We start from the raw sequence: 25937 nt of genomic DNA, 5'->3' as shown, positions 1-25937 counted from the left end.
TAGCGACGGTGTTGTACACACCCACCAGGCGCACCACTATAGAAGGGACGGTGTTGTACACATCCACCAGACGTACCACTACACACCCACCAGAAGCACCACTATAGTAGCGACGGTGTTGTACACTGGCGGCAGACGTACCACTATAGTAGGGACGGTGTTGTACACACCCACCTGACGTACCACTATATTAGGGACGGTGTTGTACACACCTACCTGATGTACCACTATAGTAGGGACGGTGTTGTACAAAGACACAAGACGTACGACTATAGTAGGGACGGTGTTGTACACACCCACCAGACGTACCACTATAGTAGGAACGGTGTTGTACACAGACACCAGACGTACCACTATAGTAGGGACGGTGTTGTACAAAGACACCAGACGTACCACTATACTAGGGACGGTGTTGTACACAGAAACCAGACATACCACTATAGTAGGGACGGTGTTGGACACACCCACCAGACGTACCACTATAGTAGGGACGGTGTTGTACAAAGACACCAGACGCACCACTATAGTAGGGACGATGTTGTACACAGAAACCAGACATACCACTATAGTAGGGACGGTGTTGTACACACCCACCAGACGTACCACTATAGTAGGGACGGTGTTGCACACAGGCACCAGACGTACCACTATAGTAGGGACGGTGTTGTACACACCCACCAGACGTACCACTATAGTAGCGACGGTGTTGTACACTGACACCAGACGTACTACTATAGTAGCGACCGTGTTGTACAGAGACACCTGACGTACCACTATAGTATGGACGGTGTTGTACACAGGCGGAAGACGTACCACTATAGTAGCGACGGTGTTGTACACACCCACCAGACGTACCACTATAGTAGGGACGGTGTTGTACAAAGACACCAGACGCACGACTATAGTAGGGACGGTTTTGTACACAGACACCAGACATACCACTATAGTAGCGACGGTTTTGGACACACCCACCAGACGCACCACTATAGTAGCGACGGTGTTGTACACACCCACCAGGCGCACCACTATAGAAGGGACGGTGTTGTACACATCCACCAGACGTACCACTACACACCCACCAGAAGCACCACTATAGTAGCGACGGTGTTGTACACTGGCGGCAGACGTACCACTATAGTAGGGACGGTATTGGACACACCCACCTGACGTACCACTATATTAGGGACGGTGTTGTACACACCTACCTGATGTACCACTATAGTAGGGACGGTGTTGTACAAAGACACCAGACGTACGACTATAGTAGGGACGGTGTTGTACACACCCACCAGACGTACCACTATAGTAGGGACGGTGTTGTACAAAGACACCAGACGCACCACTATAGTAGGGACGATGTTGTACACAGACACCAGACGTACCAATATAGTAGGGACGGTGTTGTACACACCCACCAGACGTACCACTATAGAAGGGACGGTGTTGTACACAGACACCAGACGCACCACTATAGAAGGGACGGTGTTGTACACATCCACCAGACGTACTACTATAGTAGCGACGGTGTTGTACACACCCACCAGACGTACTACTATAGTAGCGACGGTGTTGTACACACCCACCTGACGTACCACTATAGTAGGGACGGTGTTGTACACATCCACCAGACGTACTACTATAGTAGGGACGGTGGTGTACACACCCACCTGACGTACTACTATAGAAGGGACGGTGTTGTACACATCCACCAGACGTACTACTATAGTAGGGACGGTGTTGTACACACCCACCAGACGTACCACTATAGTAGGGACGGTGTTGTACAGAGACACCAGACGTACCACTATAGTAGGGACGGTGTTGTACACACCCACCTGACGTACCACTATAGTAGGGACGGTGTTGTACAGAGACACCAGACGTACCACTATAGTAGGGACGGAGTTGTACACACCCACCTGACGTACCACTATAGTAGGGACTGTGTTGTACAGAGACACCAGACGTACCACTATAGTAGGGACGGTGTTGTACACAGACACCTGACGTACCGCTATAGCAGCGATCGTGTTGTACACAGACAGCAGTTCCACCGCTATGGTAGCGACCGTGACCAGTATGTCAGCCACTTGTAGCATATCTCGCCGCCGCTGTCTTCAAGTGCATTTGGTTTGCTGTGTAGAATGACCAGCAGACACGATTGTGATGCTGCAAGAATTCATTTCTGTGGGCAATATTGCCGAACTCAACTAACGGCTGGTGCGTGGCATAAAGGGGCCCAACTGAACAATGGTTGTGTAGCTTGGGACCAACCTTGTCGGAGACGATTACCTGAACGCAGTACCATCCACTGACAATGTAAGCTCCCGCTTTACTAGTATACACAGGCTGTAGTGTGCGCGTAGCGGCGTTCTTCTCGGTCGATACCTTCTCTGTCTGTTTTAAAGATTGCTGGACCCCATACCGCTGTTCTACAGGCTGTTGTAATTGGCTTACCGACTACACATTTCTGTGTAACGTGTGGACACTACACTGGCGACCGCTTGTACGCTGCACGAGGGACGCGCGGAGAGTGACAGGGACATGGTGGGACACCGCGGAGGCTTTTTTGTGAAGCCACGTCAAGCGGTGAGTGACAATTCAGTGTATTTCTACGCTTCCCTGGAATCGGTAACAGATTATTTCGGTAATCCAGGCATGCTATGATTTACATAGCAGTGTTTGCAGTGACAAGTTTCAGAGTTGGCAACTAGGAACCCATCCTGCTGATGTCATTATCCAACTCTACCGAAGATGCCCACGTGCAGGCACATCTGACAACTGTCACGCAGTAGAACACACAGCCTCTGTAGACACTGCTAGCTTTGCCGCGTTTCCTAGATGTAAGACGAAAGCTATAGCGCAATACTGCGTTCTGTATGATCTCCTGTTGTTAAGTGTAATGGTTTTAAGAGGAAGAAATGTCTTCTCTTAGTAAATAGTTTCTTATTTAGTGTGTTGATTAACTGTTCTGTGGCGGAACTTGAGGAGCAATCTTTTCTACTTTTGTACTGTGCGTCAGATGCCTGGCCCGCGAGAGAAAAGACATCGTTTTATGTCAATCTCCGCTCCGTGTGAGACACTTGAACGAGATACTGGCTTTATAAGTGATTTTATGCAATCAAGTTTATGCATCGCTAACACATTACTCTCGGGTGCAGCTGGGATTACAGCCAGCTCGCATGGCTGGTGAGACAACACAACTTTTCTCATATGGCGAATCTATCAAAGGACTCCAAAAGTTGTTTGAATCAATACATCATAATCCATAACAAGCCGTGAGTATTGTAGCTCTAGTCTGCTTCTCAAAGAAGTCCCTGGTTTTCAAGACATCATTTCTTGCCTATTGTTGCAGTGGAGGTCTGGCGTTTTTATAACATTTCCACATTATGAAACACAGTGTCTGAAGCCAGTCCTACGTTGGCGCGGGGAAAGGAGTTAACTGCGTCATATACTGGACTTATGTGACGGACCCTCGGGACACGAGCAGTGGGGAGGAGGTCTCACCAACACACCGGACAACACACGGGTAGTATAACAAGGGGAAGGCAGTGTCGGGGCTGTCAGGAGTCCATGAGAGAGGAGTGCTGGTCAAGGGACAATAGAGAATATATATGTCCGGTGCACAATGGACTGTAACGACAAATACCCGGATGTGACTATTGCAGAGCAGAGGCCACTGACCAACGCCAATAACGTTGGTACCAAAGAGACAGTTGTCACACTTCGACAACCCCGCGACAAAGGGTGCTATATGTCAAGGTTTCAAGTGGGAATACTGTGTTCATTTCTCATTCTTGTGATTGTGATAATTACATTGTTGGTTCTGTTTTTCGGTACCGAGGTGGGGTGTTTCTGTTACGGCATATCCAGGGGACCAGCATCGTCTGCTCAAGGTCAAACACAGAAGACGAACACCCGGCTGTCCAATGTAACCGACAACCTGCCCTTCGGCACAGCCACCAACCTCACTAACCCTGGACATCGGAAGTGCGTGTGTATAAATGGTTCCCATGCGGACAACCATGGTCTTGATTCTACCATTTTCCCCACCCAGACACCTACAGTCACGAACAGTTTACCTCCATGGCGGAAGATCCGTCTCCCCCGGGACCTGGTTCCCTCCTTCTACGAGGTGCAGCTGACAGTGGACCTAACTCACTTCATCTATCGCGGCTCAGTGAACATCAGTGTGCGGGTGGTCAAAGCCACCAGTTTTGTCATGTTCCATAGGAATGCTATAGACATCATAGAACGTACGGTGCAGGTGCTACCCATCGGTGACCAGTACCCTGCCAGGAAGATCAAGCGCCAGTTCTATGACAATGAGTACCAGTTCCATGTGGCAGAGCTGGATGGTGAGCTCCCTGCAGGGTCGGAGTACGTGATCCAAGTGGCCGAATACGACGGTCATATCAGGGACAATTTAACAGGGCTCTACTTCAGCTCCTACAAGACCAAAGAGGGCAGAACCAGGTAGGTCAAACTTACCTTACTTCCTTCTTGAAGGTGTGTGTGTGTGTGTGTGTGTGTGTGTGTGTGTGTGTGTGTGTGTGTGTGTGTGTGTGTGTGTGTGTGTGTGTGAAGCGTTGATCGTTATACCCAACAAGAATAATTGTTTTGTTGACGACAAGACGATGCTCTTTGTAATGGCGCACATGTTGACGTAATGTTGACTTCACTGAACAAAGCAGAACCAAGGCCAAATCAGAGTCAAATGTATCTATTGAGATTATGATTGATTGATACCAAGTAACACGACTGGTAATCATTATTTCACTACATGAATTCAAACAACGCGTTAGTTGTGACAAGGTGCAAGATGATACTGTTTGTCTGCAGGGTGCAAGTGATGGCTACTTCAGGCACAGAATACAGTCGTAAAGGCGAACACCTTCAATGATTATATGTCGGCGATTCTTTGTATCGCAGTTTGTTGATGGACGACTGTGCGTATGTTTATCTTGAAAAGTTTATTTTGGAATATTTCCACTCAGAGGGAAGTTAGCCGTGTTAACGTTATTTGATGCAGCGTGTGTTATGATATATCTGACAGTGCGGCATGAGGTCTACTGATCTAATGGATACATGATAAGATATAAAAAAAAATTAAAAAAACATTGGATAATTTGGATAGCGTTACTTTTTTACTTTACACATCGGGAGATAATATCACGTGTCGTGTCCATGTTAGCCCAACTGCCTGGACATATAAACGTTTATGTAACGGCATGTTCATATAAAGGTGTCTATTACGGTCTGTACAAATAACCTGCCTGGCGCTCGGCATTATAGGTAGGTATACATGTTACGCTGCGTCATGGTATCTCACGCACACAACATGTGAATGCACGTCGCTTTGTAAGTGCGCTTATCTTGAACCAAGCGTTAAACTCAGTTTCATCTCACCTCACCTGTACATATAAACGTTTGTACAACCGCATGTACATATGTACGTTGTACAACCGCATGTACATATGGACGTTGTACAACCGCATGTACATATGGACGTTTGTACAACCGCATGTACTTATGGACGTATGTACAACCGAATGTACATATACACGTTTGTACAACCGCATGTGCATATGGACGTTGTACAACCGCATGTACTTATGGACGTTTGTACAACCGAATGTACTTATGGACGTTTGTACAACCGCATGTACATATTAACGTTTGTACAACCGCATGTACATATAAACGTTTGTACAACGCATGTACATATGGACGTTGTACAACCGCATGTACATATAAACGTTTGTACAACCGCATGTACTTATGGGCGTTTGTACAACCGCTTGTACATATGGACGTTGTACAACCGCATGTACATATGGACGTTGTACAACCGCATGTACTTATGGGCGTTTGTACAACCGCATGTACATATGGACGTTGTACAACCGCATGTACTTATGGACGTTGTACAACCGCATGTACATATAAACGTGTGTACAACCGCATGTACATATAAACGTTGTACAACCGCATGTACTTATGGACGTTGTACAACCGCATGTACTTATGGACGTTGTACAACCGCATGTACGTATGGACGTTTGTACAACCGCATGTACATATAAACGTTTATACAACCGCATGTACTTATGGACGTTGTACAACCGCATGTACATATAAACGTGTGTACAACCGCATGTACATATGGACGTTGTACAACCGCATGTACATATGGACGTTTGTACAACCGCATGTACTTATGGAAGTGTGCACAACATTATGTTATCAGCTCGATATAAAAAGTGGATGAAATATTTTTCATTGAAATGAAGAGGGTTTCTGTCAGAAATGACGCTATAATTTGGGCCACGTGATGCGTACTTTATTATTTCCTTTAACAAAGGATGCTATGGATAAAAGGGACATCTTCACACTCACCATTGCAACATTACCGTTTGATGAAAAGGTAAAATCTTCATACACTTATATATGTCAAACAAAAATCAGTTTGTGCTTTTGTGAGTAGAGAAAATAATGTAAACGACTCGTTTGTTTGCTTATCATTTCATAGCAACATTCCTTGAAACGAACCCCGAATGATCAAAAGGGGGAACAGTCACGCTAGTATACAGTGCACACGCTGTCCAACTACGGCAATTACGATCTTCGTTATGCTCGTACTATAATGCCTTGACAGAACTCCCGCGACCCAACTGAGAAACATGTACGCGCTATAGAGAGAATTTAAGTACTGCAAGCAAAGGTGTCTGAGTGACTTCACTTCGTCGTGAAGAATGTACCATGTAACTACTTGGGGTTGGCAGGTCTACAACCCAAATACTGCTATACTTCATCGCATCCAACTTAAAGCCAACCAGGGCAAACGGGTGGCCAAGTCGTCTCAGGCGCCGCAGTTCGCTGTGCCAAGTTATGTCCTTTGGGCACGCCAGAAAACTATGACCGTCGATTCGAATCCCGGTTTGTCCCGATTACGTTGGCCTTATGTTGTGAAAGCGTGTCGCTGGCCCCATGTCTGACGGTATCCCATGTTGTGAGAGCGTCTTGCTAGTCCCATGTCTGACGGTGTCCCATGTTGTGAGAGCGTCTCGCCAGTCCCATGTCTGACGGTGTCCCATGTTGTGAGAGCGTCTTGCTAGTCCCATGTCTGACGGTGTCCCATGTTGTGAGAGCGTCTTGCTAGTCCCATGTCTGACGGTGTCCCATGTTGTGAGAGCGTCTCGCCAGCCACACGTCTGACGGAGTCCGATGTTGTGAGAGCATCTCGCTGACCCCATGTCTGACGGTGTCCCATGTTGTGAGAGCGTCTTGCCAGTCCCATGTCTGACGGAGTGCCAATGTTGTGAGAGCGTCTCGCCAGTCCCATGTCTGACGGTGTCCCATGTTGTGAGAGCGTCTCGCCAGCCCCATATCTGACGGTGTCCCATGTTGTGAGAGCGTCTTGCTAGTCCCATGTCTGACGGTGTCCCATGTTGTGAGAGCGTCTCGCCAGCCCCATGTCTGACGGAGTCCCATGTTGTGAAAGCGTCTTGCTAGTCCAATGTTGTGAGAGCATCTCGCTGACCCCATGTCTGACGGTGTCCCATGTTGTGAGAGCGTCTCGCCAGTCCCACGTCTGACGGTGTCCCATGTTGTGAGAGCGTCTCGCCAGCCCCATGTCTGACGGTGTCCCATGTTGTGAGAGCGTCTTGCTAGTCCCATGTCTGAAGGTGTCCCATGTTGTGAAAGCGTCTTGCCAGTCCCATGTCTGACGGTGTCCCATGTTGTGAGAGCGTCTTGCTAGTCCAATGTTGTGAGAGCGTCTCGCCAGCCCCATGTCTGATGGAGTGCCATGTTGTGAGAGCGTCTTGCTAGTCCCATGTCTGACGGAGTGCCAATGTTGTGAGAGCGTCTCGCCAGTCCCATGTCTGACGGTGTCCCATGTTGTGAGAGCGTCTCGCCAGCCCCATGTCTGACGGTGTCCCATGTTGTGAGAGCGTCTTGCTAGTCCCATGTCTGACGGTGTCCCATGTTGTAAGAGCGTCTCGCCAGCCCCATGTCTGACGGAGTCCCATGTTGTGAAAGCGTCTTGCTAGTCCAATGTTGTGAGAGCATCTCGCTGACCCCATGTCTGACGGTGTCCCATGTTGTGAGAGCGTCTTGCTAGTCCCATGTCTGACGGTGTCCCATGTTGTGAGAGCGTCTTGCTAGTCCCATGTCTGACGGTGTCCCATGTTGTGAGAGCGTCTCGCCAGTCCCATGTCTGACGGTGTCCCATGTTGTGAGAGCGTCTTGCTAGTCCCATGTCTGACGGTGTCCCATGTTGTGAGAGCGTCTTGCTAGTCCCATGTCTGACGGTGTCCCATGTTGTGAGAGCGTCTCGCCAGCCACACGTCTGACGGAGTCCGATGTTGTGAGAGCATCTCGCTGACCCCATGTCTGACGGTGTCCCATGTTGTGAGAGCGTCTTGCCAGTCCCATGTCTGACGGAGTGCCAATGTTGTGAGAGCGTCTCGCCAGTCCCATGTCTGACGGTGTCCCATGTTGTGAGAGCGTCTCGCCAGCCCCATATCTGACGGTGTCCCATGTTGTGAGAGCGTCTTGCTAGTCCCATGTCTGACGGTGTCCCATGTTGTGAGAGCGTCTCGCCAGCCCCATGTCTGACGGAGTCCCATGTTGTGAAAGCGTCTTGCTAGTCCAATGTTGTGAGAGCATCTCGCTGACCCCATGTCTGACGGTGTCCCATGTTGTGAGAGCGTCTCGCCAGTCCCATGTCTGACGGTGTCCCATGTTGTTAGAGCGTCTCGCCAGCCCCATGTCTGACGGTGTCCCATGTTGTGAGAGCGTCTTGCTAGTCCCATGTCTGAAGGTGTCCCATGTTGTGAAAGCGTCTTGCTAGTCCCATGTCTGACGGTGTCCCATGTTGTGAGAGCGTCTTGCTAGTCCAATGTTGTGAGAGCGTCTCGCCAGTCCCATGTCTGACGGTGTCCCATGTTGTGAGAGCGTCTCGCCAGCCCCATGTCTGACGGTGTCCCATGTTGTGAGAGCGTCTTGCTAGTCCCATGTCTGACGGTGTCCCATGTTGTGAGAGCGTCTCGCCAGCCCCATGTCTGACGGAGTCCCATGTTGTGAAAGCGTCTTGCTAGTCCCATGTCTGACGGTGTCCCATGTTGTGAGAGCGTCTTGCTAGTCCAATGTTGTGAGAGCGTCTCGCCAGCCCCATGTCTGATGGAGTGCCATGTGAGAGCGTCTTGCTAGTCCCATGTCTGACGTTGTCCAATGTTGTGAGAGCGTCTCGCCAGCCCCATATCTGACGGTGTCCCATGTTGTGAGAGCGTCTCGCCAGCCCCATGTCTTGCGACACAGTTGTGATAGCGTCTCGCCAGCCCCATGTCTTGCGTCACAGTTGTGATAGCGTCTCGCCAGCCCAATGTCTTGCGTCACAGTTGTGATAGAGTCTCTGAGGTGAGAATCAATGCCGAGTATTACGGATGACATTTGAGTGTGCACCTGCTGTTGGGACCATGTACCTACACAGCGCATCTGCAGAGGACACACGGTGACTGCTGTGGTCTACTGTGGACCAGCTAAGGGTTGGAGGTATCCCACGACCTGCCTGGTCTGTGACGGTTGTCATTAGCACGGTGGAATAATGTGTTTAAAAAAAAGTAAAGTAGGAGGGAAATGTCAGTGGCAGTGATTGACTTTCCAGCACTTTGATCACTAAACATCTGAAATAGCTGAAGCTAATTTCAGCACCGAACTATGAAGTGGGACTGAGTGGCATATTTCCACACGTCTGCATAACGAAAAACACCCTTCGTGTAACCCCACACCCCGTCCCCTCCTAAACATGTCGACAGTATCCTGGGTCCTAACCAAGGACAGTATCACCATGATAGGGCGATTGAGATGGATGGGAGGTGGGGTCTGGGTGAGGAGACAAGACATCCCTTCCTCACACTGAAGCCCAAACAAACTTAAAACCCACTTTAAATATAATAAATACATTTGTGTGATTGAACAAACATGGTATTTACATATAATCAGCGGACACGGGAACAAGGTGATCTATGACTGGCAGTGAGTGTCGGGAATCAGCTGTATATATACAGACACGGGAACAAGGTGATCTATGACTGGCAGTGAGTGTCGGGAATCAGCTGTATATTTACAGACACGGGAACAAGGTGATCTATGACTGGCAGTGAGTGTCGGGAATCAGCTGTATATATACAGACACGGGAACAAGGTGATCTATGACTGTCAGTGAGTGTCGGGAATCAGCTGTATATATACAGACACGGGAACAAGGTGATCTATGACTGGCAGTGAGTGTCGGGAATCAGCTGTATATATACAGACACGGGAACAAGGTGATCTATGACTGTCAGTGAGTGTCGGGCACCTGCTGTATATATACAGACACGGGAACAAGGTGATCTATGACTGGCAGTGAGTGTCGGGAATCAGCTGTATATATACAGACACGGGAACAAGGTGATCTATGACTGGAAGTGAGTGTCGGGAATCAGCTGTATATATACAGACACGGGAACAAGGTGATCTATGACTGGCAGTGAGTGTCGGGCACCTGCTGTATATATACAGACACGGGAACAAGGTGATCTATGACTGGCAGTGAGTGTCGGGAATCAGCTGTATATATACAGACACGGGAACAAGGTGATCTATGACTGGCAGTGAGTGTCGGGCACCTGCTGTATATATACAGACACGGGAACAAGGTGATCTATGGCTGGCAGTGAGTGTCGGGAATCAGCTGTATATATACAGACACGGGAACAAGGTGATCTATGACTGGCAGTGAGTGTCGGGCACCTGCTGTATATATACAGACACGGGAACAAGGTGATCTATGACTGTCAGTGAGTGTCGGGAATCAGCTGTATATATACAGACACGGGAACAAGGTGATCTATGACTGGCAGTGAGTGTCGGGAATCAGCTGTATATATACAGACACGGGAACAAGGTGATCTATGACTGTCAGTGAGTGTCGGGCACCTGCTGTATATATACAGACACGGGAACAAGGTGATCTATGACTGGCAGTGAGTGTCGGGAATCAGCTGTATATATACAGACACGGGAACAAGGTGATCTATGACTGGAAGTGAGTGTCGGGAATCAGCTGTATATATACAGACACGGGAACAAGGTGATCTATGACTGGCAGTGAGTGTCGGGCACCTGCTGTATATATACAGACACGGGAACAAGGTGATCTATGACTGGCAGTGAGTGTCGGGAATCAGCTGTATATATACAGACACGGGAACAAGGTGATCTATGACTGGCAGTGAGTGTCGGGCACCTGCTGTATATATACAGACACGGGAACAAGGTGATCTATGACTGGCAGTGAGTGTCGGGAATCAGCTGTATATATACAGACACGGGAACAAGGTGATCTATGACTGGAAGTGAGTGTCGGGAATCAGCTGTATATATACAGACACGGGAACAAGGTGATCTATGACTGGCAGTGAGTGTCGGGAATCAGCTGTATATTATACAGACACGGGAACAAGGTGATCTATGACTGGCAGTGAGTGTCGGGAATCAGCTGTATATATACAGACACGGGAACAAGGTGATCTATGACTGGAAGTGTGTGTCGGGCACCTGCTGTATATATACAGACACGGGAACAAGGTGATCTATGACTGGCAGTGAGTGTCGGGAATCAGCTGTATATATACAGACACGGGAACAAGGTGATCTATGACTGGAAGTGTGTGTCGGGAATCAGCTGTATATATACAGACACGGGAACAAGGTGATCTATGACTGGAAGTGTGTGTCGGGAATCAGCTGTATATATACAGACACGGGAACAAGGTGATCTATGACTGGAAGTGTGTGTCGGGAATCAGCTGTATATATACAGACACGGGAACAAGGTGATCTATGACTGGAAGTGTGTGTCGGGAATCAGCTGTATATATACAGACAAGGGAACTAGATGATCTATGACTGGCAGTGAGTGTCGGGCACCTGCTGTATATATACAGACAAGGGAACTAGATGATCTATGGCTGGCAGTGTGTCTGTACTGCGGGCAAGAGGGAAGGACGATAATGACGGCGTGACTGACGGCTCTAGCTGTGTAACACCACCACAATGTCGTTTGGCTGTGACGCTGAATCAGTTGCAGTCATAGTGGTAATCATTTCAATTAGATGCGGCTGGTGCGGTTATCCCATGATTTTCTGAAACTAACAATGTGACCACTGACAACTATAAATACACCTAAGGTTGACTTCTTAAATATAGTATCCATCCATATTACCGAGTTACAAATTGTTGAGCCCCGACCCCGTATATGACTTTTGTAGGGGAAGCTGTCAGGTGACGGGAAAGTAATGTTACGGGTGTCTGCCACTGTCATCCTCCACGACCTACTCAACACCTACACCTGACGCAATGTAACTGAAAGCTGGAGTTGAGTTGCTGTCGTTTGATACACTCATATGGAAATAGCGTTGCAGGTCAGGACAAGTGTCTGCATTGAGGGAATGTCCTGCTTTCTTGACCACAGTAGTATTTATCCAGTGTACTTATGAAATAGAAATTATGATGCATACTTGCTGATTGTTAAATACAGCAAATGTTCTTCATTTTAAGGGGACACGGCTGGCCTAGTCATCTAAGGCTCCGCAATTCGTTGAGTAGAGTTGCGTCTCGGGGGTACATCAGAAACCTATCGTTCGAATCCCGGTTCACCCCGATTATGTGTCAAGGTTTGTCAACACCATATCCGTGCTCGTGGGTTCCACCAAAGTGGTAAACGTATGAGACCTGCATCACCTTGGGCTTTCCTCTCATAGTAAGCGTACATGCCGTTTTGTAACAGGAACACTGCAAAAAGCGGTGTTAAGGCCAATCACACTCCGTTGTAAAACACGGAATACAGTCATACACAAGAGACATACTTATGCACTAGTGATTCAATTCTGCACTAGGGATTCATATATACCCAAGGGATACAGTTATACCTAGTGAAACAGTTTTTATCAGGGAAAGCATTTATGTTTCATCAGGGTTCCAGTTGCCACATTCAGGGCCATAGTGAAGTTTTATTGTAAACATTTTGAGGACATTCTCCAAATTTGAGATTTCGACAAAAATGTATACACTCAAGGGATACAGTTACACACAATAGATACAGTTATACCCCAGAAATACAGCTATTCACCAGAAATACAGTCAAAACATACAATTATATATAAAGGGTACTCAGACCTACACTAGGATACAGTTATACACTAGGGATACAGTTATACACTAGGATACAGTTATACACTAGGATACAGTTATACACAAGGGATACAGTTATACACTAGAGATACAGTTATACACTAGGATACAGTTATACATTAGGGATACAGTTATACACTAGGGATACAGTTATACACTTGGATACAATTATACACTAGGGATACAGTTATACACTAGGATACAGTTATACACTAAGATGCAGTTATACACTAGGATGCAGTTATACACTAGGGATACAGTTATGCACTAGGGATACAGTTATACACTAGGAGGCAGTTATACACTAGGGATACAGTTATACACTAGGGATACATTAATATTATACACTAGGGATACAGTTATACACTAGGGATACAGTTATACACCAGGAATACAGTTATACACTAGGATATAGTTATTTACAAGAGATACAGTTATACACTAGGGATACAGTTATACACCATGGATACAGTTATACACTAGGATACAGTTATACACTAGGATGCAGTTATACATTAGGAATACAGTTATACACTAGGGATACAGTTATACACTGGGGATACAGTTATACACTAGGGATACAGTTTTACACTAGGATACAGCTATACACTAGGATACAGTTATACACTAGGATTCAGTTATACACTAGGATGCAGTTATCCACTAGGATGCAGTTATACACTAGGGACATAGTTATACACTAGGGATACAGTTATACACTAGGATGCAGTTATACTCTAGAGATCCAGTTATACACTAGGGATACATTAATATTATACACTAGGGATACAGTTATACACCAGGGATACAGTTATACACTAGGATATAGTTATTCACAAGAGATACAGTTATACACAAGGGATACAGTTATACACCAGGGATACAGTTATACACTAGGATACAGTTATACACTAGGATGCAGTTATACATTAGGAATACAGTTATACACTAGGGATACAGTTATACACTAGGATATAGTTATTCACAAGAGATACATATATACACAAGGGATACAGTTATACACTAGGAATACAGTTATACACTAGGATACAGTTATACACTAGGATGCAGTTATACATTAGGAATACAGTTATACACTAGGATATAGTTATTCACAAGAGATACAGTTATACACTAGAGATACAGTTATTCACGAGGGGTTCATTTATACACTGGGGATTACTTGCGCACTAAAGATTCAGTTGTAGTCAAAGGAGAAATTATCTAGGATTATAGACTAGAAACAGTTATACACTAAGAAACAGTTATACACTAGGGATACAGCTATACACTAGGGATACAGAAATATACTAGGAATACAGTTATACACTAGGGATACATATATATCATACACTTTGGATACAGTTATACTCTAGAGATACAGTTATACACTAGGATACAGTTATACACTAGGATACAGTTATACACTAGGGATACAGTTACACACTAGGATGCAGTTACACACTAGGATACAGTTGTACACTAGGGATACAGTTATACACTAGGAATACAGTTATACACTAGGGATACAGTTACACACTAGGATGCAGTTACACACTAGGATACAGTTGTACACTAGGGATACAGTTATACACTAGGATACAGTTATACACTAGGGATACAGTTACACACTAGGATGCAGTTACACACTAGGATACAGTTGTACACTAGGGATACAGTTATACACTAGGAATACAGTTATACATTAGGGATACAGTTATGCACTAGGAATACAGTTATACACCAGGGATACAGTTATACACTAAGAATACCGTTATACACTTGTAGGGATACAGTTATACACTAGGAATACAGTTATACACCAGGGATACAGTTATACACTAAGAATACCGTTATACGCTTGTAGGGATACAGTTATACACTAGGATACAGTTATACACTAGGGATACAGTTATACACAAGGATACAGTTATACACTAGGATGCAGTTACACACTAGGATACAGTTGTACACTGGGGATACAATTATACACTCAGGATACAGTTATACACTAGGAATACAGTTATACACCAGGGATACAGTTATACACTAGGAATACAGTTATTCACGAGAGGTTCAGTTATACACTGGGGGTTCAGTTATGCACTAGGATACAGTTACACATTGGGATACAGCTATACACCAGGGATTACTTGCGCACTAAAGATTCAGTTCTTAAAGGATAAATTATCTAGGATCATACACTAGGATACAGTTATACCATAGGATATAACAAAAATGAGTTTATCTACAAGCTTTTATTGATGTGAATTGTTACCAGCCTTATACGGTAAAGAACTTGAAATGATTGAATGTACACAACGTTACTTTGCTCGTCATATACAAGGATTTGGTAAAAGACATCCAACCGATTCGTCTATTTCTAACTTGAGAATTTGGTCAATGAATGGCTACATTGAAAAATGTAGACTACAATTATTAGGAAGGCTCTGCAATAACGATTGTAACTCAATAACAAAATATCTATTTTGTGCTCACATTGCTACCAACGCTATTGTCAATATTAGCCGTCCAGTAAGCATATGCAACATCACTCTATATACTGCTAAAAAATACCATTTAGATAACTATATAAAGGAATATACTGATAGCGGTTCATTCCCAACTAAATCGGCTGAACGAGCTCTTGTAATCAGACGTCTATCAGAGAATGAATAGTACATCTGGAGAGAGAGACTAGCACACAGACCAGATCTTTCACGATACCATAAAATTCATAAACGGTTACAAATGCATGTTTTTTATAATGTAATGTATCTCTATCCACATTTAAGACAACCCCTGCAACTTTGTATTAAAATCGGATCAAGAGCAAAAGTGTCGAAAGAATGTAAGCATTGTAATAGACATTGCTATGACTCTGATTGCCATATTATTTTGCACTGTGAAATGTTTATGCCTGACAGAAATAATTTCTTCTCATGCCTGATTGATGTAGATGTATATGTGAAAATAGATATGCTTGACGATGATCATATGCTTTCATTCTTTCTCGGTGCAGATGCCCATGACTCGACTAACGAACTTGATTACGATACTTGGCAAAGCATCATTAATGTCTTTCTGCCACTACATATGGAATTTAAAGAAATACCTTATGTATGTCTACTAGATAATAGCTTACTGCCCTCAAAATGTACATTGTAAATTGTTTATGTATAGCACTGTATAACATAATTTCATTGCATATAGTCAAGTAATTTCATTGATGTATTGTAAATAATGTATTTGCCCATGTAAAATCTTCGGATTCAACTCTGGAGGAAATAAAGAAATTCAATCATTCATTCATTCCATATTGTTATGAACACGATAGTGTTACTTTCATTCACCATGACAACTAAGGCTATTGTTAACTACTCGGAAAATAGTTTTACATCAGAGTTCCCTGAAGATTCTGTAATATTCCAGGGAAAGATAGTATACACTACGTTTCATGTTATTCACTGAAGGGCAGAGTTATTATAGAAGTGATTACACGGGAAACATAACACCCTACAGGACGCTTCTATATGACATAACAGGGGCACTGTTATACACAGGACGCTACAATATACAAGGGACACTGTTATACACAGGACGCTCCTACTAGGGACATTGTTATACACTACAGAACTCTCCTATATACTAGGGACACCATTATACAGAAGACGCTCCTTTATACTAGGGGCACTGTTATACATTACATGACGTTCCTATATACTAGGGACACTGTTATACACAAGACGCTCCTATATACTGGTAACACTGTTATATACTACAAGACGCTCCTATATACTAGGGGCAATGTTATACACAAGACGCTCCTATATACTGGTAACACTGTTATATACTACAAGACGCTCCTATATACTAGGGACACTGTTATACACAAGACGCTCCTATATGCTGGTAACACTGTTATACACTACAGGACGCTCCTATATACTAGGGGCAATGTTATACACAAGACGCTCCTATATGCTGGTAACACTGTTATATACTACAAGACGCTCCTATATACTAGGGGCAATGTTATACACAAGACGCTCCTATATGCTGGTAACACTGTTATACACTACAGGACGCTCCTATATACTAGGGGCAATGTTATACACAAGACGCTCCTATATGCTGGTAACACTGTTATATACTACAAGACGCTCCTATATACTAGGGGCAATGTTATACACAAGACGCTCCTATATGCTGGTAACACTGTTGTACACTACAGGACGCTCCTATATACTAGGGGCAATGTTATACACAAGACGCTCCTATATGCTGGTAACACTGTTATATACTACAAGACGCTCCTATATACTAGGGGCAATGTTATACACAAGACGCTCCTATATGCTGGTAACACTGTTGTACACTACAGGACGCTCTTGCATTCTAGGGACACTGTTATAGACTACAGGACGCTCCTATGTATCAGGGACACTGTTATACACTACAGGACGCTCCTATGTATTAGGGACACTGTTATAGACTACAGGACGCTCCTATATACTAGGGACATTGTCATACACGACATGACGCTCCTTTATACTAGGGACACTGTCATACACGACATGACGCTCCTTTATACTAAGGACACTGTTATACACAGGACGCTCCGATACACTGAGGAGATTGTTACACACAGGACGCTCTTATGAACTACGGACACTGTTATACACTACATGACGCCCCCACATACTTGGGACACTTTTATACTCTACAGGACACTCCTATTTACAAAGTACACGGTTATACACTACGGGACGCTCCTATATTCTAGAAACACTGGTATACACTACAGGACGCTCCTACATATTAGGGTCACTGTTACACGCCACAGGACGCTCCTATATACGTGGGACACTGTTATACACTAGAGGTCGCTCCTATATACTAGGGACACTGTTATACACTACAGGACACTCCTATTTACAAGGGACACTGTTATACACAACAGGACTCCTATATATAAGCTCAAGGGAACATCGACTCGGGGCACTTAGGCTCGGCCTTCTTCCAACACTAGTACTGTTTCCTTGATTCAAGACATTTCAAAGTACTTAGATGTGACAAGAAGTGTCATATTGGTTCCCCCTTTTCAAGACAAGGAAGTTGACACGTGTGACTTACACTTTGAGAAGGTTGTAACAATTGTTAAATGGCCATAATATAATTGGGAAATGTTAATGCAAAGCGTATTGAAGGGCAAAGTTCACCAAATTTATTCAGTTGATGTAAGTCAAGCTATGATGATGTGCAAACAGGCGATTGTTGAAGGATAAGGAGATGGTCCCTGAGGCACACAGGCACAGGTTTCGGCAGTCATCGAAGGGGGATTTCTAGGAAAAGGGAGACTTTGTTTGATAGGTGGTGTTTGCCGAAGGATGTTGGCTTGGAGTTTGGTAAGTTGGGGCAGCTGAGTTTGTTGGAAGATTTCAATCAGTGTGTGCATGCTGAGATTAAGACTTAAGATTTCTGTTTTGATGAGAAAATGGAGACCTCCTGACCTTTCTGCTGAATAAGAGTTGTAAGTTTTTCACCAGATTGTGGCTCCACAGACATTTCATCAACACATGACAAGTTGGACTCATGATACTCCTGGTTGGTCATGTGGTTGTAAGATTAGATTTAAGTTCATTTCTGTTGTCAAAGTTTGCGTCAAGTTGTTAGACTTCTCAGGTGGTAGGAAAACCTAATCAGAATATACCCACCCACCCCGTTTGAGCCATTCAGTTTGGTCATTATTGACTGTGTTGGTCCTTTGCCTAAAACAAAGTCTGGTAATCAGTTTTTGTTGACAATTATGTGCGCTTCAACCATATTCCCAGAAGTGATTTCATGAAGGAAAAAGTACTGTGCCAGTTATATTTAGGTTTTGATCAATGTTTTTACAATGGTTGGCTCACGCAAAGAAGTTTAGTGAGATCAAGTGTCAAATTTCATGTCAAGGCCGTTTTAGCAGGTCATGTATGAGTTCATAGTTTGAAGGGTCAAATCTAGCGCTTATCACCCAGATCATTGGAAAGATTTCTTCAGACTCTTAAGCTTAAAATGTTATCTGGATTTACTGCTTTGAAACTGAGAAGGAATGGGTTGAATGTATACAACTTTTGTTGTTCACTGTTCGGGAGCCAAGGAAATTACAGAATGAAGGCACATTATACCAAAACATAGAAACGTCAGTACTGGTGATAGGGTCTTGGTGTTGTTACACATCCCTGGTCAAGCTCTGACGGCTACATACCAAGGTTCTTTTGTAACTGACAAGAAAGTCAGTGAAACTGACGTCAATGTACACAATCCAGGCCATCTAAAAAAACAGTTATGCCGATTGAATATACATGTTTTATGATGAAACTATATATCATGACAGGTTTAAGAATGTACCACCAAAATGTATTGCGTCTGGTTATCCTGTTGATTCTATATCAGATGAGTGCAGTACTGAGCATGTAGAGTTTGAAGATTCGAGTAAGAAGGCTTGCCCTAGGCTTTAAAATTCTGAGTTATTGAACAATCTCTGTGTGAAGTTATCTCACCTTACTCACGAAAAACAGGTTTTAGTCACGAGGTTGTCCATTTGTTTCCGGGTGGACATTGTCGTACCGACTCAGTCATGCCATAAATGCCGGTGACGCATTGCCTGTGAAATAGCATCCTTAACGCATGGACTCAAGTTGCAGCATCCCTGGAAAGAAGTCAAATATATGACATAATCGAAACTAGGGACAGTGAGTGGAGTTCACCATGCATTCTGGTACCCAAGCCATATAACACCTACCGGTACCAAGAACTGGTGTCTTTACTGACAGAATTGGTCAAGAAAAGTTTATTGAGTAAGTTAAACCTTTTGAAGGGGTATAATCAGATTCCACTTACTGAAGTTTCTCCATTTGGAATATATATGCAGAGGAGAGTTTTTAACACTCTCCACTGGTATCTCGTCTCTTCAGGGGACATAATTCTGATACTACTTGCAAAACAACTGATTTAGCATTTCTAAAAGACCCTAAAACAAGCAAAAATATGGATATATATTTCAAATGCATTTCTTTAAATTCATAACTGTAAGACAATGAGCATTGTCAAACATAATTAAACGGAACTATGTATTCCTCATTCCTTGTTCTTTTTTCATTCGTTTAAAAAGAACAAAGTGTAATATTTAAAATGTAATTTCAGGTAAAAGAATTTTAGTACCAAAAGCTAAAACATTCAGTCAAAAATTTTATTTAATTTTATTAAAGCAAAATTGAATTGAATTGAACGCTCCTATATACTAGAGACACAGTGATACACTACAGGACGCTCTTATATACTAGAGACAGTGTTATGCACTACATATGCTCCTTTATATTGAGGACAGCATTATACACTAGAGGACCCTCTTATAAACTGAGGGCAAAAAGAAACGTTACCAACATTAACTGATTTGCCACTTTGAAACAAAGATGCCAACCTGTTCAAAAACAGTAAAGAACATATCTCACGAATACAGCTTTTCTCGTCTCTGTCGTTCTTTGCACGTGCGGATTTTGGGAGATATTGGTGTTTTTAAGCAATTTTTTAAAACATTCTTTCCCAAATTATCGTGCAATTTTCGGGTATATATTACGCACGGATCTGTTCCCTATCATTGGTTGCGATGATTAACACCAACGAACATGCCAAGACTGACCGCTGTCCAGAGGGAGAGAGCCATAGGTATGCTGCAGATGGGAGCGACACAGAGGGCGGTTGCCTTTAACATGAACTGCTCCAAGATGACCATTATCAGACTGGTTGCACGTCTCCAACAGACTGGCAGAACCGCAGACAGACCACTGAGTGGCAGACCAAAGGTCACGACCCCGCAGGATGACCGCTTTTTACGGGTACTTCATCTAAGGAATAGATTTCTTACTGTGACGTCATCAGCTGCCAAGAGCTTAGGACATCCGGTCAGCAGACAAACATTGACCAGACGACTACGACATTATGGTCTCCGGGCTTATCGCCCTTTCAAGGGCATGACCTTGACCCGTCAACATCGACGTGCCAGATCGACGTGGTGCAGGCAAACTCAGCGATAGCAACAAAGGGAATGGCGGTTAGTGCTGTTTAGTGACGAGAGCAGGTTCCAACTCTTCAAACCTGACGGGCGGACGCGAGTTATCGACGACGTGGTGAACGTACGGCTCCTTGTTGTGCCCAGGAGGTGGAACCTAACGGGGGCGGAAATGTGATGGTCTGGGGCTGCATTTGCGGGGACGAGAAGACGGAACTTGTCATCATCGAAGGCAATCTGACAGCACAACGCTACATTGACAATATCTTACGGCCAGTGGTTCTTCCTTTCATCCAGCGGGCGGTGTTCCAACAAGATAACGCCACACCCCATAAAGCCCGTATTACTAGAGACTTCCTCAACGCCAACAACGTGACTGTCCTGCCGTGGCCAGCTCGATCACCAGATCTGTCACCCATAGAACATCTCTGGGGCCATCTGGGGCGTCGTCTTCGGAAACGTCAACATGCTGCCTTCACGAGACAAGCGTTGATCGTTGCCCTCTGTGATGAATGGAATCGGATACCTGCAGTCTATGTGAGGACGCTTGTCTACTCAGTTCGACGCCGCATTCGAAGATGCATTGCCGCCCATGGAGGTCATATCCGGTATTGAACGGTCTGGGCCGTCGTCACCTTAAAGTTGTAACCAATGTTGTTGATCAAATACTGGACGAATTACCCCTTGTCAAGAAATGTCCCTGTTGGAGGTCAAGGACTTTGTTGTTGAATTAGTAAATTCGCATTTTACTGTTCTGAATAATGAATTTCTACAATACAATTGTTATTGCTGCTTCAAATTGTGTTGGTAATATTTTATCCTAGAAATATCGTTCGTAACGTTTCTTTTGGCCGTCACTAGAGACACTCCTATACACTACAGGACGCTCCTATATACTAATACACTGTTATGCACTACATGCGCTCCTGTATAGAGGAATGTTTTTATATGCTTTGTACATTGTTATACACTACCGTACGCTACTTTGTACTACGGACTCTTTCATAGACAGGACGCTTATATCTACTACGGACACTGGTATACACTACATGACGGTCCCATAAACAAGGGAAACTATTATATACTACAGGGCGCTCCTATATACTTGGAACACTGTTATACACTAAATGACGCTCCCATATACTTGGGACACATTTATACTCTACAGGTCACTCATATTTACTAGGTACACTGTTATACACTACATACGCTCCTGTATATTGAGGACACTGTTGTGCACTGGAAGACACTCTTATATGTATATACTAGGGGCACTGTTATACACCACAAGATGCTCCTATATACTAAAACACTGTTATACACTACATAACGCTCGGCTATATTGAGGACACTGTTATACACTACATAACGCTCGGCTATATCGAGGACACTGTTATACACTACATAACGCTCGGCTATATTGAGGACACTGTTATACACTACATAACGCTCGGCTATATTGAGGACACTGTTATACACCACAAGATGCTCCTATATACTAAAACACTGTTATACACTACATAACGTTCGGCTATATTGAGGACACTGTTATACACTACATAACGCTCGGCTATATTGAGGACACTGTTATACACTGGAGGACACTCTTATATACAAGGGGCACTGTTATACACTACATAACGCTCGGCTATATTGAGGACACTGTTATACACTGGAGGACACTCTTATATACAAGGGGCACTGTTATACACTAAATAACGCTCGGCTATATTGAGGACACTGTTTTACACTGGAGGACACTCTTATATACAAGGGGCACTGTTATACACTACGTAACGCTCGGCTATATTGAGGACACTGTTATACACTGGAGGACACTCTTATTTACAAGGGGCACTGTTATACACTACAGGACGCTCCAATGTAACTAAGCACACTATTAAACACAACTTGACGTTCCTATACTTGAAACATTGTTATACAGGATGCTTCTATATACTGAGGGTGCTGTTAAACCCCCGCAGGTCGCTTCTAAATACCATGTGTCACTACAAACTTTTGTACAGTACGCGGCTGTACAGTGGGACACAGTTACTCTTGTATTTGATCTCATTGTCTCAGTTTACATATGCATGCTGATGTATAGCGAGTATAGGATAGGGTCGTTGGGTATGTTTTTGAGCATCACCCCTGTGTATGATGGAAGGGTGGGGCTAGGACATCAGCCCTGTGTGTGATAACAGGTTGTGGGTGAGGTGGATCACACCCCTCTGTGTGTTGGCAAAATGGGGGTGGGGTGGATATGTTAGGACATCACCTCTCTGTGTGGTGGCAGGTTGGAAGTGGGGTGGATGTGTTAGGACATCACCTCTCTCTGTGTGGTGGCAGGTTGGAAGTGGGGTGGATGTGTTTGGACATCACCTCTCTCTGTGGTGGCAGGTTGGAAGTGGGGTGGATGTGTTAGGACATCACCTCTCTCTGTGGTGACAGTGGATATGTTAGGACATCACAGGTGTGTGTGTAGGCAGTTTTGGAACGGAGTGGATATGTTAGGAAATTACCCATCTGTTGTAGGTGGCAGGTTTCGGTCGGGGTGGATGTGTTAGGACATCACCCCTCTGTGTGTGGTGGCTGGTTTGGGTCGGGTGGATGTGTTAGGACATCACCCCTCTGTGTGTCTTTGCAGGTTGGGTGGGGTGGATATGTTACATCACTCCTATGTGTGGTAGCAGGTTGGTGGTTGTGTGGATGTGTTAGGACATCACCCCTCTGTGTGGTGGCAGGTTTGGGTCGGGGTGGATGTGGACATCATCCCTCTGTTTGTGGTAGCAGGTTTTGGGTCGAGGTGGATGTGTTAGGACATCACACCTGTGTGTGGAAGCAAGTTGGGGTGGGGTGGATTTGTTGGGACATCACAGCTGTGTGTGGTAGCAAGTTGGGGTGGGGTGGATTTGTTGGGACATCACACCTGTGTGTGGTAGCAAGTTGGGGTGGGGTGGATTTGTTGGGACATCACACCTGTGTGTGGTAGCAAGTTGGGGTGGGGTGGATTTGTTGGGACATCACACCTGTGTTTGGTAGCAAGATGGGGTGGGGTGGATTTGTTTGGACATCACACCTGTGTGGGGTGGCAGGTTTTGGGTGGGGTGGATTTGTTGGGACATCACACCTGTGTGTGGTAGCAAGATGGGGTGGGGTGGATTTGTTTGGATATCACACCTGTGTGTGGTGGCAGGTTTTGGGTGGGGTGGATTTGTTGGGACATCACACCTGTGTGTGGTAGCAAGATGGGGTGGGGTGGATTTGTTTGGACATCACACCTGTGTGTGGTAGCAAGTTGGGGTGGGGTGGATTTGTTGGGACATCACACAAGTGTGTGGTGGCAGGTTGGGGGTGTGGTGGATTTGTTGGGAGATCACACCTGTGTGTGGTAGCAGGTTGGGGGTGTGGTGGATTTGTTGGGAAATCACACCTGTGTGTGGTAGCAGGTTGGGGGTGGGGTCGATGTGTTAGGACATCACACCTGTGTGTGGTAGCAGGTTGGGGGTGTGGTGGATTTGTTGGGAAATCACACCTGTGTGTGGTAGCAGGTTGGGGGTGTGGTGGATTTGTTGGGACATCACACCTGTGTGTGGTAGCAGGTTGGGGGTGTGGTGGATTTGTTGGGAAATCACACCTGTGTGTGGTAGCAGGTTGGGGGTGGGGTCGATGTGTTAGGACATCACACCTGTGTGTGGTAGCAGGTTGGGGGTGTGGTGGATTTGTTGGGAAATCACACCTGTGTGTGGTAGCAGGTTGGGGATGGGGTGGATTTGTTAGGAAATCACAGCTGTGTGTGTTAGCAGGTTGTTATGGGGTAGATTTATTTGGATATCACAGCTGTGTGTGGTAGCAGGTTGGTGTGGGGTAGATTTGTTTGGATATCACACCTGTGTGTGGTAGCAGGTTGGTGTGGGGTAGATTTGTTTGGATATCACACCTGTGTGTGGTAGCAGGTTGGTGTGGGGTAGATTTGTTTGGATATCACACCTGTGTGTGGTAGCAGGTTGGTGTGGGGTAGATTTGTTTGGATATCACACCTGTGTGTGGTCGCAGGTTTGGGTAAGGGTGGATGTGTTAGGACATCACACCTCTGTTTGTGGCAGCAAGTTTGGGTCGGGATGGTTATGTTAGGCTATCACAGCTGTGTGTTGTGGCAGGTTGGGGGTGGGATGGTTATGTTAGGACATCACAGCTGTGTGTGGTGGCAGGTTGGGGGTGGGATGGTTATGTTAAGACATCACAGTTGTGTGTGGTGGCAGGTTGGGGGTGGGATGGTTATGTTAGGACATCACAGCTGTGTGTGGTGGCAGGTTGGGGGGTGGGATGGTTATGTTAGGACATCACAGCTGTGTGTGGTGGCAGGTTGGGGGTGGGATGGTTATGTTAGGACATCACAGCTGTGTGTGGTGGCAGGTTGGGGGTGGGATGGTTATGTTAGGACATCACAGTTGTGTGTGGTAGCAGGCTTTGGGTGGGGTGGATGTGTTAGGACATCACAGTTGTGTGTGGTGGCAGGTTGAGGATGGGATGGTTATTTTAGGACATCACTGTAATTTGTGGTAGCAGGCTTTGGGTGGGGTGGATGTGTTAGGACGTCACAGCTGTGTGATGTGGCAGGCTTTGGGTGGGATGGTTATGT

The 25937-nt window shown here is 45.1% G+C and overlaps 1 protein-coding gene across 1 annotated transcript in view; it reads left to right on the top strand.

Annotated features, from left to right (window-relative positions):
* The first annotated feature begins 2072 nt into the window (after positions 1-2072).
* The window catches only part of LOC124127649 (glutamyl aminopeptidase-like), a 202970-nt gene continuing 179105 nt past the window's right edge, over positions 2073-25937 (top strand). The window contains exon 1 of the mRNA XM_048395096.1: positions 2073-4476. Within this exon, the coding sequence (XP_048251053.1) occupies positions 3629-4476 (848 nt within the window). The 5' untranslated portion in view covers positions 2073-3628. The remainder of the gene's footprint in view (positions 4477-25937) is intronic.

This window comes from Haliotis rufescens, unplaced genomic scaffold (assembly GCF_023055435.1).
Source record: "Haliotis rufescens isolate VD_foot unplaced genomic scaffold, xgHalRufe1.0.p SCAF_14, whole genome shotgun sequence".
Lineage (NCBI taxonomy): Eukaryota > Metazoa > Mollusca > Gastropoda > Lepetellida > Haliotidae > Haliotis > Haliotis rufescens.
Note: the sequence above shows the minus strand (reverse complement) of the source record. Positions and strands in the feature narration are given on the sequence as shown.